At 36.6% G+C, this 16,874-nt stretch overlaps 1 protein-coding gene across 1 annotated transcript in view; it reads left to right on the forward strand.

The window, feature by feature from the left end:
• Positions 1–16,874, forward strand: part of COL9A1 (collagen type IX alpha 1 chain) — a 66,164-nt gene that overhangs the window by 36,802 nt on the left and 12,488 nt on the right. The window contains exons 21-30 of the mRNA XM_027713254.2: positions 869–922; positions 1,649–1,702; positions 1,880–1,933; positions 2,049–2,102; positions 2,316–2,369; positions 3,489–3,533; positions 4,350–4,403; positions 4,516–4,569; positions 13,435–13,488; positions 14,241–14,312. Coding sequence (XP_027569055.2) covers positions 869–922; positions 1,649–1,702; positions 1,880–1,933; positions 2,049–2,102; positions 2,316–2,369; positions 3,489–3,533; positions 4,350–4,403; positions 4,516–4,569; positions 13,435–13,488; positions 14,241–14,312 — 549 coding nt within the window. The remainder of the gene's footprint in view (positions 1–868; positions 923–1,648; positions 1,703–1,879; positions 1,934–2,048; positions 2,103–2,315; positions 2,370–3,488; positions 3,534–4,349; positions 4,404–4,515; positions 4,570–13,434; positions 13,489–14,240; positions 14,313–16,874) is intronic.

Here is a 16,874-nt window from a genome sequence, read left to right on the forward strand (position 1 = left end):
TTTTTCCCCTGTTCATCAAAGTATTTCTAACTGCTATTTCAAAATTGACTGTTAGCTTTCTAGTCTTGTGATATTGCTAAATCTCTATGGTAAAAATTTCTGGAAGGAGTAGAATGGAGACAATTCTGCCATTGTCTCCATTTCCAGAACTGAAATCATAGAAACCTTATCTTGTGATTGTCTGTCCTCAGATACATCAAATTTCTCCTGATTATGAATCTTTTCATGAGTGATCCTTCCTAACCTCTTGGACAGATTTGCTAAACTATTACTATCTTACTTTGCTTTTTTGTCTTTTCATTCTTCATAGTTATTTGCCTACATTTTTGTGCTGCTTTGTCTATTCAAAATATTTACTACATCTGTTTGACAAAGGAATTCCACTTTTCTCTAAATCTTCTTTAAAATATTTTTTCTCTCCATTTAAATTTACTCACAGGGTAGTGATTGCATTGTTTCCTTGAAACATATGAGATAAAAATAGCTGCACTGCACTTGATGCTTTCTTTTCACATTTTGATGATATTCTATTATGTGCTGAAAGATGTAGTATTATTAGGGAAAACAGACATTTTCTGAAGTAGTGTGTGAAGATCTACTCCTCAATTCCAATATGATTTTTTAGAGAATGATCTGAATGTAATTTTTTGACTGATATTTTTCTTTATTTAAAAAATATTTGCTTGCATAACTCCATAAAAACCAAGATAGATTAAGAAAAAAATTTACCTTTTTTTTTTTTTTATTGGAACTATAAACCCCCTCAGCTGTAGAGAATTTGTAGCTCCCAGCAAACCAGATGGATGCTTAAGTTGTTTGTGTTTCAGCAGTTCATTTTAATGTCTTGTGTTATCTACTTGTTTTGTAGGGAGCTCGTGGGCTTGATGGTGATCCTGGTCCCCAAGGTCTTCCTGGTGCACCTGTAAGTAGAGTGTATGTTAGCCAAACACTCCCCAGTTAGATACTAAGTCCTGAAACTTTGTGGCCGTGAATCAAAAAAGCCTCTGATTAATCCAATTCTATTAATTTCCCATAGGTGAATAAATGTTATTACAGTGATATCAAGTCAATAATCTCTTAATATCCCCAAAGAATTGTGAGGTAGATGAACCCATTTTAACTTCTTGGTATGTTATGGTTACCTCTTCCTTCTGAGTCTCACTGTCTATTAGGGTGACTTGGAATTTTCCAGGTATAAAGCTGGAACAAGGTATAAACCTGTAAAAGGGCAATTTGTGCCCTTTGGTGTTTTGTTGGAAGGTTTTTTTTCCGTGTGTGTGTTTTGTTTGGGCTTGGGGTTTATTTCGAGTGGGGTGTTTTTGCTTGTTTGTTGTTTCTAAATTCTTCCCTGCTTCCATAGCTGGAATTTAGGCTTGGAATAGCCAGTAACTCTATGAGTTAAATAAGCAAGTGCAACATCCTTTGCTTAGACACTCCTGAAATCCCAAGGGATGGCTTGAGCTGTGTTTTTTTAAAATTTATCTGTCAGCTGCAGTTTTAAGAAACTGCATTTTTAAATGTAATATGAATTTGAGATGTCTGCTTTAACTGAGCCTGAATTGTACGTGTTGATTTTCTGAGAGTCTTAGCTAATAATTACATGGAAATGTATTATGGTTTTATTTCTAAAACAAGTTTTTTTCTGTAGGGAGATCAAGGACAGAGAGGTCCCCTAGGAGAGATGGGTCCGAAGGGAGAAAGGGTGAGCACAGACACATTTTGACTCATGTTGACTTGCAAACATTGGTTACTTAATAGCATATAAACTTAGAGTATATTTGGTAGTCTCAAAGTAGTATGTAACTGAATGTTGACATTATTTTCATCTGTAATTTCAATGTGTTTAATTTTTAAAAATTTTTATTATTATTATTATTAGGGCCCTCAAGGTACAAGAGGAATAAATGGTCTCCCTGGGCCGAAAGGAGAGTCTGTATGTATATTTAATTTCTTCATTTGCTTCATGTGATGCTAATTTGAATATTGGTGCTTGGGCAAAATCTCTCCAAAAATACATCAATTTTTTTTTCTTTTTTTCTTCTTTCAAGGGCTTACCAGGCGTTGATGGCCGAGAAGGGATCCCTGGAATGCCTGGAGCAAAAGTAAGGCACAGCTGGCATATGTCAGAGCTTTGGTAGTGCCCTAGATTTGTTCATTCCCTAGTGGCTGCTGACGGTGGCTTTATGCATGTTATTAGGGTAATTGAATGAAGTTTCCCATACTACAGATCCAAAAGTATTCCAACTTTGTGTTCCAGAAATCAAATTTTCCCTTATGTTTGATTTGCATAAATTACAACTTAAAATGTTTTACAGGGTGAACCAGGAAAACCTGGAGCTCCAGGTGATACAGGACTTCAGGGAATTCCAGTAAGTATCAGGTATTTTACCTTTGCAAGGGAGGTTCAGTTTAAACCACAGAAAGGCCATGTATAGGTTAATTTGATGCTGATATTGGAGTGATTTAAGTGAAAATCTAAGCAAAAGACCCAGGGAGAGTATGTGTAATGCAAGGGGAAATTCTGCTATATGTATTCAAAACTTTTGCACAAAAGCCTAGACCTCCTTATGTTGCCACTGTGAGGGACTTCATCTCACCAAACATTTGTGGCCACTATGCAACTCTTCTCACGTTTCTCATATCTGAGACCCTGTGGATATTATGGTGTGACCCCACAATTAGAGCTGGTCTCATTGTATTGCCTGGGGCCAAACCCCTTTCCAGACCAAGCAGGAAAAGCTGACCTGCTAGTCTGACACACCTGAGGTGAACAATCATCTTTTGATATTCTGCTGGCTCAGAACATCTGGAATGCATCACACACATACTTTCGGGGAAGGGAGGGGGAACACAAGGGACAGGCACTGGAATTTTCTTGTATATCCCCTGTGGTGAACTTACAGGGAATCAGTAGTGCTTTATGTACTCTTTTAGAAGGTAATCCTTGTGCATTAACTAAGTTTGAAAACTGTGCCAACTGTCAAAAGCTATATAGAAATCTGTTTAAAACACTATGCTGTCGGAGTAATTGCTGTGAGGATGTAGTGAAGGAGCTGTATTAAAACAGAACTGGAAGTAAATTTTTAATACTAAGTGAACTTTTCAGCTTGAAAGAAAATTTGATAAAAGCATACCTGCTATGAACTGTTGCACAGAAATGAGGAGGGAATTAAATGTGTACTAAAAGTATCTGTTAAACTGTACCTGCAGCCTCAGCATACAGGGACCAACAATCTATTTCCAGTCTAAGCCAGCAAAAGTCACAATTCCTCACTTTTCCATGCTCCTTTTGCAATTTTTGAAGACAGAATAATACTCCTTATCTGTTACTTTGTAAACAGAAAGAATTCAAGCTTGGTCTGTTATTGGATAAAAAAGTTTCAATATCAAGTGAAAGGATTAGAAATACTCAGGCATGAGAAAGATGTTATTTAACACCATTTCCAACCCCCTTAAAAACAAATAAATATAAATGCTATTTCTTTCAGGGTTTACCAGGGACTCCAGGTGTGAAAGGTATTGCTGGCCCAAAGGTAAAACATCTTGAGTATTGACTTTCTTATAATACTGTATTTGTGCTTATCAAGTTCTAAAGTATTCAGTGAGATTGTATGAACTTCCTCTTGTGGTAAGAGACAAGCCTTTGCTGAAGGAATTAAATATATTTTTAAATCAACTCTAGTCCTGTGCATTTTCATGATTCTTGTGATAATTGGTGTGGTTTTCATGATTCCAGACATGAAATAATACCTAAACAAGGCCATTTCCTTTTTAAGTTGTGGAAGTCATTGCTAGAGGAGGCATGTGACATGGCTACCTCACTACGCTTGAAATGACGGATCTTGTAATAAAAATATTTATAGCTGCCCTAAGCTGATTAAATCACAGAGGTTGTTATCTCTATTTAGGTACCACCAAACTGCAGCATCAATTCCAATTAAGCTTAAAAAGGTGTTGTATGAATGAGACTATGGAATGTTTCAGACAATAGTGTTTGAGTTTAGTTGTAAGTAATAGAAAAATAAAACTAGATTGAGACATGAATTTTGTCTGAAATTACATAGAATAATATTGCCTTCTGTAATTTGAGAGCAGCAATCAAATCTGTTTGGGATTCGTCAACATGTAAACAACAAAGGAACTGAAATGTGACTTTTGAAAAATTAGATCGAAGGAATTAGGTGAAAGTTGAAAGAAAACCAAAATAGAAGTGGAAGTTAAAAAATTAATACAGGCTGTTTTTTTTTTTTTTTTTTTAGACGTTAATACTTTGCTTATTTTAATTTTTTATTTTAAAATGGAACAGCAAAACATTGGCTTTCTAATATTTTTCATCTTCTGTCCAACAGGGTAATAGAGGTCCTCCTGGGGTACCAGGGTTGATGGGAAATTCAGGTAAACAGGTAAAATTGTTAATCTTATTCAAAAGATCTAGAAAAATGAATTTTTTTTTTACATTGTGCAAAAAAATTCCTTTTCAAATTTGTTGCATTTCAAATTTGTTCCCCAAAACAGGGTCAACGGGGCCCAGAGGGAGAAGCAGGTCCAACGGGACCCCGGGGACCACCAGTAAGTATGGATTAAATTTCTAATTGAGAGTATGCAATATTGCAGTGTCTCAAGTTAGGGTTGCTGAAGCTACCATGAGGTAAAATTATTATTCAACACAAGTGATAATTTTTGAGGTAAATACTAATTGTTCTTTATCCCCCTTCTGTACCAGGAGGATGTGCATCATGACATAGAGAAATACAGAAGCACATATCCTATGATTGCTTCTGGCTTTGATGAAAAGTTAGATTTTAAACCTTTGTTTATATTCTTCTTGTCTTTGTTTTTATATATGCCATGTAAAAGCCCAAGCGGAGGGAATGAGGGTGGTTTGTGACTAAAAGCTGTAACCAAACTTCCCTTCTTTCATTGCAACACTCTACTCTCATCACTGGCATTGAAAAGCTTAAATTCACTGTCAGTAGATCATGTGCTCTTTTCTTTAACTGTTCTAGCCTCTTGAAGAAGCTTGTGCTTTATATTACAATGCTCAGCTGTATATTCTGGGATTTCGAACTTTGGACTAAGTATTCAGAACATGACTGTTTTTTTTGATAGAACCCATTTCTAATGCACGCAGTGTGAACAGCGAGGCAAGATATGAGGGAAAGGTAGCTGTTTGTCCTGCCTTGTAAAGGAAATGGCCAGAGACTGTCCTCAGTACACTTGGTCAGCTGGCCTGTTGTGGTTTGTCCTGATGCTGCTAAACTCCCTTAACACCCCTAATGCCTAAGAACAGACTGGGCACAATCCGATTGCTCATGAGGAACTATCTCTTACTTGTGTTCCCAAAACTGTTCTTGGGCATTATCTAGGAAAGTCCAGTTTGCCTGTGACAAAAGCATGCCATGAATGATGGTGGGATGATGCTCGTGCCTGCGCCTTGGCCCTTTCTGGTTGGCATTACGAATGTAGCTGTAGTGGTGTGAAGTATAGCAGCTATCTCTCATTGGAAACACTAGTGTTGTAATTCTTTCCCTGGAGATTTTCCTCAACACTAGGAAGATTTGAAAGACTGGAGAAACTGCTGCTGGACAGGCAGCCTGCTGCAGGACATAAATCTGCTAAGGAAATGAACTGATGGCATTTGCTAAGGCTCAGTTTTGAAGACAGAGGACAGCTGGTTACTGGAGAGTCTGTTGGGTACTGCTTTCTGGTTCCCTCTAGAGCGGACCTAATATGGTTTGAAGCTGCATAAGGCTGATATAATTTCCCTTTGCTGTTAATCCTTCTGTGAGGGATGAGAGGGTCAGTGATTTGAAGAAAATTTTCGTGTACCAAAATTCACTCTGATGACTTTAACAAAGCTCCAGGCTCTATAAGCAATTGCTTTTTTGAACTTCTCTTTTCTCACTGATGCCCTAGGGATAGTTTCCTGGAATTTTCTGAGCTTCTGCTATCATACCATGAAATAAGTTTTACTCATGCAATTGCAGGGTAATTCTCATACAGGGCTTGGTGAGCTACTGTCTGTGATATATTTGTAAGGTCAGACAATCTTCTCTGAATTACCTCCTAAACATACACCAACAGTCAGCCAAGTAATAGATTTCGTTTTCTTCTGTTTTCTTCATGTGCTAGATGCGTGAGATCACATTTATTTTGAACCGAGTCTTTGTATGAGTGCTGTGTCCAGAGCTTCTTAAGGATAATATAAAAATGGGACTATATGAGCATATACTTACTAGGATGGACTACAGCTATCTTCAGCCTCCCAAATACCCAACTTGCAAACATTTATTTTTGTTCTTTGTGGTTAAAAGTGTTGGATAAACTAGAAAAAGTTTTCAGCCCTGTTCTTCTTAGGCTGATACTGTATACTTGTGACAGGAACAAGAATTATAATTGAATCAGACCAAAGTAATTGCCCACTCTTGATAATGCACTGTAATCTGCTAAACTATGCTTTTAATCCTTTCAATTTGAACATGAATTTACAAAATCAGCAGTCCGTAGAACAGGGGTTGACACACAAGGTTAATTATTAGTAACCCTGTAGATGGAAAGAAATACTTAATGCAGATCAAACACAATGATTTTTCCATTTATCACTCTAGAGACCTGCAAGATATCCGAGTATCTTGCCTTTATTTTCTCTGTATTTACAAAGTGCACTCATTATGGAAAACACATAAACATTAGAACAAAAGCATAGAAAGAAAAAAATCTTTTGGTCAACACAAAATGGAGAAAGGAAGTAAGTTATTGATTATAAAGTAAAGTAAGTGGAACATCAAACAGTAGTCTACTTCTCATCCATAGTTCCTTTAAAGCTCTAAAGAACCTTGAATACGTAAGCTTCCATTTGCTTAAGACTACAGGCAGCATGTGACTGGAAAAACTTTCTGTTTTTTGGGAACACTTTACTACAAGTAAACACAAGAAATGGGAATGATCAGGGTGTTTTTTTGTTTAGGAAGGACACAGGGTTGAACTATTGAAATTCAGAGAGCTGTGGTCTAAGCTGAGTCAATATTTATTTTCAGGACAGAATAAAGAGTGTTTTCTGCAGCACGTCCATGTGGCAGATACATTTGAGCCTTAGCTTTAAGAATTCTGTGCTTACATTTCTAGGAAAACAATAGTCCACTGGTTAAATAATTCTACATACCATGATTTTCGAACTTCTAAAACTAGAAAATTTGAAAATAAGCTCTTATAATTAATCTAAGGAGAATTTTTCTTGAATTTTTTTTTCAGATTTTTGAATTTTCTCACAAATTTAACACTCAATAGTTTTTGACCAAAGTTGGATAACCACTTTCAAAGCCTGAGGATTTTATTATTACTATTCATGTATTTTTCTTGCCCTTTTCCTGCTTATTTTGAATTATCCACTTTAGCACTCACTTCAGTTCTTTTTTTTTTCTCCTTTACCCCTTTGTTCCATTTCACTCTTGGTATAAAAGACTCAGGTAGAGGTCAAGAGGGGCTGGGCTTTTTCCTTGGAGTAGGACAAAAACTTGATGTTTTGCAGGATATGGGGAATTTCAGTCCCTTAATGTATTTGCTGCACAGCAACAGTGACATGAGATCTTCTTCACTTTCCCATTTCACTTACCCATGTTCTTCACGTTGCAACTGGGGCAAGACAGCATGGCTGGTATCTCCAGGGGGACCAGAACTGTAGAGGAAAGGACCTCTGGTGAAGGTTTGTAGAGGGATAACAAGGCTGACTGTGCTAATAGGGACAGCAGGCTGGTATCTATACTAGGGAAAACCAACATACCTACATTTCTGTTATATTTAAAAATCACCTGGGCTTTTCGGGTTTATATACTTGCAAAAGACACCTTTTTGAGACACCTTCAACTAGTGTGTAGTTTTTTGAAAAGTTACACAACAAAGCACTATCAACAGTGACTCTGTGGGACAAATTAATGCCGCTGTACTGTTTTTGAAATAATCTCTAGAGTCCTCTGGCATAAATAATGTTATTTCAACCTTATTTTCATTGTTAAACTATGTTGGAATGTATCTGGGAAGGTATTTTTACTAAACAGCAGATTCAAATTTTGACCTTTTGTGAGTCTGTAAACTTTTACAGATATTAAATGTTTGAAAACAAAATTACTAGCTCTTCTTAAAACTAGGCAAAATCATGTGTTGGGACACTCTTGCCTCACTTTCTATCTCTCGGAGAAAATTACTTTAAAAAGTATCATTTTAGTCTATTATTGCTTTTACTTAAAAAACTTCAACTAGCAAGTGAGGAGGGGGGAAAAATTGCTATTCATCTGTTCAGTAAATGAGAAAAACAACTGGAACAACATGGAAATTTTGCCTTTTCATTCTAAATGAAACATATTCTCCATTCCACTCTAATTGTTTTCTTGGTTAACCTTATGTTTGCTTCACATTAGTTTAACCAATCCAAGTAATTACCAAACTCTCTTCTGATTTCAATCTTTCTAAATCAATCATAATGGCAGGTGGCCCAAAGGAAGGAATTTTCAAATGCGGGGGTGTCATTCCTAATCAGTGGAATTTAGCCATGCTCCCTAAGCTGCTTAACCAATTTCTTTCATATTTGCTGAGATTTAGTAAGATTTAATTGTTCATAATATGTCTGCCAAAAATACTGACCCCTGCCTCTGCTTTTTCATCCTTTGCTTTTCTTCAGCTATTCCATATTCAAATTGTAAACATTTGGAGAATGTGTATCCCACCCAGTGGTTTTTCAGAGAACTTGTAACATTTAAGTAACCACTTTAAAGTTCATACTTGTCTAGCAAATTGAGCGAATTTGATGTATATGCAGGCCAGCACATATATGTTGTTTTGTAAATAGGATGTAGTACATGTTTTCCCAACATTAGCAACAGAGGCTAAATATTCAGCTGCCTAAGATTTGATACCATAACCCCTCTGAGAAACTTCTGAGGGACCCTGGTCAGCTGGGCTGACTTGCTCTCTCTGCTCTTTGGAAGTGCCTTTGTCTCATGCCTGGTGAGTACCTTGGATTTAGTATTAAAATGTTGAACAACCTAAATTAGAAGAGAATGCTGTTTCCAGCACCTTAAGTTACTTTCAGCTAAATTAATTTTCTGGTCCTTAATGATATTTTTGTCTTACCTACGCTGAAATGTAACTTTGGTTGCTGTAACAGTATAACTAAAATGTAGCTTTTCTATCATATTCTTTTTACATGACTGCAACTGAAATAATGGATCACTTTCTGTAGTTGGTATCAGTAGTGTGGTAGGATGAAATGTCCTTGTCTGAGTTTATAGGCTAGGTTTAGGTATTAGTGGACATGTTTAGTATCTATAATTTCGGAGGTGCTCCACAAGTGGTGTCATAGTTTACATTTAAGATACAGCTGGAGGGTTAGCTAGCATTACACAGTTTATGGCAGACTCAAAAGGAAAAATTGCATTTCCATCTTGCCAGGTACACTTTTTGTCCAGTAAACCTAAGCCTTTAGCTGAATGTGACTAAACTTTCCGACCTTGCCCAGTTCCACAGCATGGTTTGTACAGGGTAGCACTCTTTCTCCCTCATTCGCAGACTACATATCCCAGCCAAACCTGATAAGATCCAAGTCTCTCCAGTTCTCACACTATCCACCCTGTCCTGCCGAACAACATGGCCATATTCTTGTCTGCTACGTCTGTTTACCCCTCCACCTCCACCTCCAACTTTCTTTGACTTCTGGGCATGCTAGACCTCTGGAGATCAGCAGATATCACAATGTTGGCTTCTTCTAAGCAGTGTGAACAGTAATTTAGGTAAAAATTGGATTTGTTATGGAGTTAGTGTACTAAAACCAACCTAGACTTCAGTTAACACTGTAGACACAGAATGAAAGGTCTCTGTCCTCTATACTTGGCCACAGTATCACCTTTGAAGAGAATGGCAGCTAGTAGGTTGTTGCTTGTTGTTGCTTGTGCCCAAAGTATGGCAAACATGACATGTTTTTACCAGAATCCAGGGCAGTACAATTTAGTTAATACTTTGAGAAAGTTGAAATGGTACATTTAAAATCTCAAAGTTAGTTGTCTGTTTACTCTTCTATCGAATAGTGGTTTATATTCTTGGATGCTTTTCAATACTGTACTGAGGGTCAAAGAAGAGTCCTACTGATACTTTCATGGATAAATCCTTGAAGTGAAATGAATAATCCCTCTGAGATTTTTGTATAAAAAATTTGATAAGTTAAAGTCTCACAAGCATATAATTGATAAATGGGTTACATTTTTTGAAAGACTTTGAATATGAGTTTTAAAAAGTCCAAAATGTACTTTGTTTGTTATTTTTTTACTCTGCACAAATGTAATTCTCTATGGCTCTGCTATTGAATATACTAAAATTGCTATGACATATACTATTAAACAATTTTTTAAGTAGAGAAGAGTTTATCACAATATACACTGTGGATTACCTGTCTAGCGGTCCTGATCAGTATTTCAATTATCTGTGCAGCTAAGTGAGATGCAAATTACCTCAGGTATATTCTTGTTCTACTCAGCTGATGGACAGGAAGTCAATAAACAAGTGGCATTGTTTTACTATGAGAAGGCATTCTGTAACTGCTTGTGACAATTCTACAAAAGCATTATCTTCAAAGTGTCTGGATGAAAACCATTCCAGACAAACTAAAGGATGGTCTACTGTAAATCCTGTAATGTCCTTTTACATATGTTACATTCAAAGGCCAAATATAGATCTAATAGAACTGTGAGAGACATTAAACCTTTCATTGATCCAGCAATCCTGCCTTGGAATAAAGGGAAGGTGGATTTTGTTACTTACCACTCTGCATGTGCCTTACCAGGAGAATGACCCTATCCTCAGCAGTACTCACATGCTAAGTGATAGTATACTTAACAGAAATCAATTGTCTACTCTGTTAAAGTACCAGAGCAGTCCTGGAACATGCTTGGTGTCTACTCAGTCTAACATCATGGACTGAAACAACCTCTAGGCAGTGACCAAGCTTTGCAGGGCTTCAGGGGCTATTTGTGGTGATAGTCTGCATGGTATTAAAGGCATGGAACATTTACCAATATGTTTGAAAGTCAGTCTGTCCCAGCTCACTCTAAACTAGTGTCAAAATTGCATAAAATTATACAGATTCTGATTGTCTTATTGTTAAAGCCAGTGCATGATGCCCATTGATTTGTGGGTGGCCTGAAACTATGCACTGTTGTACAGAGGGTTGCTGTATAAGGAAGGTGGGCTGAGGACATGGCAAAACTGCCTATGAGTGACAGCACAGAGGAACATTTCCTCTGACCAAGTACAGATGTCAACAGCTGAACCAGTTATTGCAGAAACCCTCCTATAGTCCGTGAAGAAAACTTAGATGCTTCTATGAACTGGACTTGTGAAGTATTTTAAATGTTTGCATGAGGACATCTTAAGATGCCTTTTTTCTTCATCCACTATGAAGAGAATCACAAGTAACTAGCTCAATGTGAATCCTATGCTAGGGCCATTTCAGTCAGGTAAAACTTGAAGGAAGCTTTGCAGTCTTTTGAGTTGTGCCATGGGCCACCAGGATTCCTGGTTGTTCTTTGGATTACAGTTTCTCTATTACATGCTAAAAAAACCTGCGCATGTTGCAGTAGTGGCCCTTAGTTTGAGGTAACCTGTACTGACAGACATAATGCCAATGTTTACTGGAAATTCTCTGCATTTTTATTCCAGTCTCCTGCTACTAACCTTTGAAACCATCTAGAAAAGCAATGTGTTTGACAAATACCTGTGTTATATATTTGACAATAGATTTTTTTTTTTGCATTTAAAATACAATGGAAGATTTTTCTTGACTTTTGTATGACCAGCAGAACCAGAGGTTTATTATATTATTTTAACTCTGTGGAAGGTGATATTGCTTTTGTTTTATCGCTGTATGGCAATGACTGTTATGACATATATGAAAAAACAAGTTTCTAATGCTGATCATAATTTTAATCCTCTTTTTTGCATTATAAATGTATTAGTAGTTCAGATCAGAGGCACAGTACAGAATTATTTGACTAAATAAAAGTTTAATGCATCTTCTGGTTTGTAAGATAAAGATGATTTTTGGGGCTTTTTTCTTGTATTTTTTAACATAACAAAGCTCCTAGATATTATTCAAAGTGCTTTAAAAAATAGTTATTTTAACATCATAGAATATTTTGAAGTAAATTAATTGAAAAGTCTATTTATATTTTCTTCTGTGATCTCTCCAGGATACCTAATTATTTCTTGAGTTGTAGAGTTAGTTTTCCTAAGCTTGTGTGAGAATCTGTCATTGCATTTATGACCTGGTGTAAAAGGCCATGTCTACCTTCTCCTTTTATTGTTCAGTACATCACAATAGTTATTATGAAAAAAATCTATATTTTAAATTTTCTGTTGTATACAGCATTAGAATGCTTAGGTCTGAGTTTATTCACGTTTTCTAAGTTATTTATAGATCTATAACTTAGAAACAGTTATATATATAAGTGTTTATCTACTTACATATCTATTTTATGATCTTACGTGCTGTATCATGCTTTTATAGCAAATACCCCTTATGTATTCACACAGTGGAGGTAAGAAAACTATCTCAAGTGACACTTAGGCTTGTGTTGGGATAGGATTATATCTGTACAGGTGAGAGTAAAGGTATAAAACTTACTGAGGTGTTCTGAAAGGTTTAATCATAAGAGACAAAACCATTTGAAAAAGGTACCTTAGTTCAAGAAACATTTAAAATCTTTGAAAATTTGACTTAATATCAAGTTCAGCCAGCGTATATATTCAAATGCATGCATGAAGAGGTGGATTTGTTACACTAATGTGAATATGATGATCTGAATGGATAAACATGTCTCAAGTGAAGATATAAAGACCCAGTGAAATGCGTATTTATGCTTATCCCTAATATGAAGGGGGATTTTTAAAGGTAAACCTTCCCTGTAACAGTCTAGACTTTTTTTTGAACCTAAATGAGTTTTTTAACAATGACTTTTGCATACACTTTTCACATTTGTCCATCGTTCGTGTGGGATCACAAGCTTTCAAGTATGTGGTCATGTAGGAGTTCAGTTGATGAAACTGAGCAAAAGCCTGAAGCTAAGTGTGTGCACCAGTTGTCTTAGTGAGGTACATATGTTTGCAACAGCTAACTCTCAGCTGCAATTCCATGAAGAGAACTTCATTGGGCATAATCACTCAGCAGAATGAATTAGTTGAATCATTTAATGTCAGCTAAATATTACGTACCACTATAAATTAAAATGTTTTCACTGTTTTTAATGCATGTGGTATTTTTGCACTAGTAAACAGAAGTTTAAAGCCAACTCCTAGGTAGTGTAATTCACTAAACAAGAAGAAAAAAATGATACTTTATTCCTTGTTCACAGAAAATGTTTCAGAAAGTAATGTTCTCCTATTTCCCATCAGGGTAGCAGAGGGGAGCCAGGTCCTGCGGGTCCTCCAGGTTTACCAGGGAAATTGGTAAGCAGGTTTTTTCCGTATTCACTGCTCATGTTTACTTTCAAGGAACCATGGTATCATCTGGAACTACACATACCCATTTATCCATGTAGGGAACTGGAAACAGCATTGAAACCATTGATGGTTGAGTTTCAGTCCTCTGTGACTGTGCTAATATTAGAAAAAGGTGTTTTAAAGTATATGGAGATGTGTGTGACATCTTCTTAAAAAAACCCATAAATCATATGATATAAAAAGCTGAGTTGCACAGTCCTGTGTGGGCTGCATATACTTGGGAACCGGAGCAGTGAAAGACTGGCCTTATGCTAACAGCTACATGAAAATAACGAATGGAGCAGATTATGAATGCCACCTTTTACCAGGGCTCCAGCAGTGTTTACACAGTATCAATCAGAAGCATAGCTGAGGAGATCTTGGCTGAAAGAGCCTACTGTTACAGAGGAATGCACAAATCGCAGACTGCAAGGTCTTGGGAAGTATTTTTAAGAGAACCAGACTGTCATTGAGGGACTGGAGGGTGGAAAACCCTGTAAGCCGTTTGTATTCTGATTATCAGCAATGAATTCATAATAAGATGCTGTTTTAAGTGCTGTACTTTGGATCAACTCTATTTGCATCAGATAATCCTCTTTCATCAAACTAAGTCTGTTCTGGGAATGAGCTTTTGCCCCATCTGCTTGTCAGGGTATGACCTTTAGTTGTTCATTCCAAACCAGATTGGCTAAGTTTACATCCTTGACTTATTTTCACAGGGTCCCCAGGGTAATATTGGACTTCCTGGACTGCCCGGTCCTCCAGGCCTACCTGGTAGTAAGGGTGACCGGGTAAGAAATGCATACATACATACACATTGCAGGTTGATGCCAGCAGTAAACACAATAGTTTGAGCACTGTTTTCATTTTTTATATGAATTAATGTCTGTTTTCTTCCTTTGTATGTACATATATTAACTGCTTGAAAGTGATGCTCTAGGTACACATCAACTACTTGTAGCTTATAAAGTGTTTGAATCATTTAAAGACCTAAATCTTATTGCAAATAATTGACAACCACATCTGAAATTGTAAGTCAGGGTTTGTGGTCACTATAGAACTTTGGAACTTCAGACCTGGTCTGCAGTAGAAATAATATCTGTATAAGTACTTCATCCAATATTTTGTTAGGAGGAAAGAACTTGGCCCTAGGGGTCTCACATAACTGCAGAAGATATCTTGCTTTACTCAACAAATGTCAATGAAGACGGTACATAAACCCAAAAATGTTTTTATCTTGGTTTAGGAGACTGCAGAGAATGGAATTCACTCACCAAAATTCAGATGTATTGGTTATAGAAATCATCAGTTCTATACTGTTTCATCCTTCTTACTTGAGGGATCTACTTTGGTATTAAATGAATTACACTTGTGAAGTGCCTCTCACTTTCCACTGAAAATCAAGAAAGTATAGGACTCCTGGTCCTATAGGTATCACTGCTGTGGATGTCTTAGTTGAACAGAGTAATCCTGCCCCTGGTGTGCTCCCAGTGTACATCACAGGGCTGCTAGATAGGGCTCACATTGGTTTTCAGCAGTTTTTAAAAGCTACTCAGGTACTGAAAAATAAGTTTCTAAGTCTTTGAAGTTGTCGAGGTATTTGTATCCTTGATTCATATTTTTTTTTTTCTTCAATTGCACGGAGGCTGGAATGAATTTTCAGGGTCAGGCTTAGCATGGCTGCAGCTTTGCAAGCAGCACTGATCTTCAGTATGTATTCCAAGTCACAAGCCTGCAGAGCATTGTGCCACTTTATCCTTTCTCTTGCCTTCAACTTTTGCAACTGCATCAGTCTTATACGGAGGCAAACAACCTTGTCAGGGTTTGGAAAGGTTTTGGTATCTCTGTAGCTTGTTAACCCTAGTCTTTGGGTCAACCCCTACTAGGAGTAAGTTCCTGACTGAAGCAACCTTTTTTTCCCTTTCTGATTTAAAAATGTCGTGGTTTTCTACACCGGGATCAATCCTATAAAGTTCTCTTGTGAGTTATATGTGCATGATAAGAACTCATGTAAATAGCAGTCAGAAGCCAGTAGAATTCACAAATATTTTAGCAGTTGTTTTTGATCCCAAATCTGTTAAATATTGTGTACTATCCACTGGCACCTTGTCAATATGCAAGGGATGACTACTTGAAGAATGAAACACCACCAAAGAAATCATCATCAGAAGTGTTTTTATTGAAGTAAAATGTAAAAGTAAGACTTGACAAAATCTGAATGCAGGGTTCACTCTATTTCTGATTCACATATTTTGAATTGGTTTCAGACACTCTGGTTCTGTCTATTTTAGTAAAGCTAAACTTTGGCTTGGCACCAAGCCAAGTGCCAGACCTTAGCACTGGAACACAATCCTTTATGCTGCTAAATAGTTAAAGTAGCCCCTGGTAGAGTTTTGGATGATGCTGACAGTTTGCAAACAATTCTTGAATATGATTTGAGAGGGATATTTGCAATTAGATAAGCAGTATGTCAAGAAAAGTGAGTCATAGTTTGACATCTTGCCTTATTGTCTCCTTAGAAATTTTGGGAGTCAATATAGAATAGATTCAGATAGTTTCAGCTGTGATTTTTACGTTTGCTAATACAAATATTACAGGCCAAGGTTTCCAAAAGCAATAGATTCTCCTATGTCAGCTGTATCTATTGGCAGTTTTATTGCTCTAAAGAAGATTAAGTGGAGAAAAAGAATCTTCCAAATGATGTTAGGTTGAAAATCAATGTCTTTTTTGGGTGAGTAATTGGAAAACCTTAGTGAGGCACAATGTTGAGAACACTTCAGGCAAAATAGTTTCAATGTTGTTTGACAAAGTCGGAATGTTAAATAGTTCTGTGATTTGTGCTGTTAAGCTTTGTGAATAATTTAGTGACTCTTCATTCTCAAGAACATGAGAACAAGTCTGAATTCATTAAATTTTAAATGTTAGACTGGTCTGTGTGCCTATATGTTATGTGAATTAAATGGCTCTCTCAAATGGGAGAGAAAATGCTGTATCTCTGTTTTAGAAAAAAACCTCACCGTCATGCACAGTTATAGTTCTTTCAGAATGCATATGTTTGAATGTGCACAGAATTCAAAGACCATTAAGGGTGATGTGAACGGTTTTCTAACAGAACACAAATACTAAGTTTTTCTTAAACAATACAACGTTCTACAAAAGAAATAATTTTATCATAGAAACAAATTATGTATGTTTGAAATGAATCAGGTCATTAATTTATTCCTCTTTGGTTCCTGTCTGTCCACACAGGTACATTTTGTTGCAGAATGAAACATAGTAATGTTATTATTTAAAAAAAAAGGAACATCAACTTTAAGATACAAGCCCTTCAGCTTTGATTGCAATGATCAAAC

This window comes from Pipra filicauda, unplaced genomic scaffold, assembly GCF_003945595.2.
Source record: "Pipra filicauda isolate LSUMZ 115617 unplaced genomic scaffold, ASM394559v2 scaffold123_size2130275_pilon, whole genome shotgun sequence".
NCBI classification, from domain to species: Eukaryota; Metazoa; Chordata; class Aves; order Passeriformes; family Pipridae; genus Pipra; species Pipra filicauda.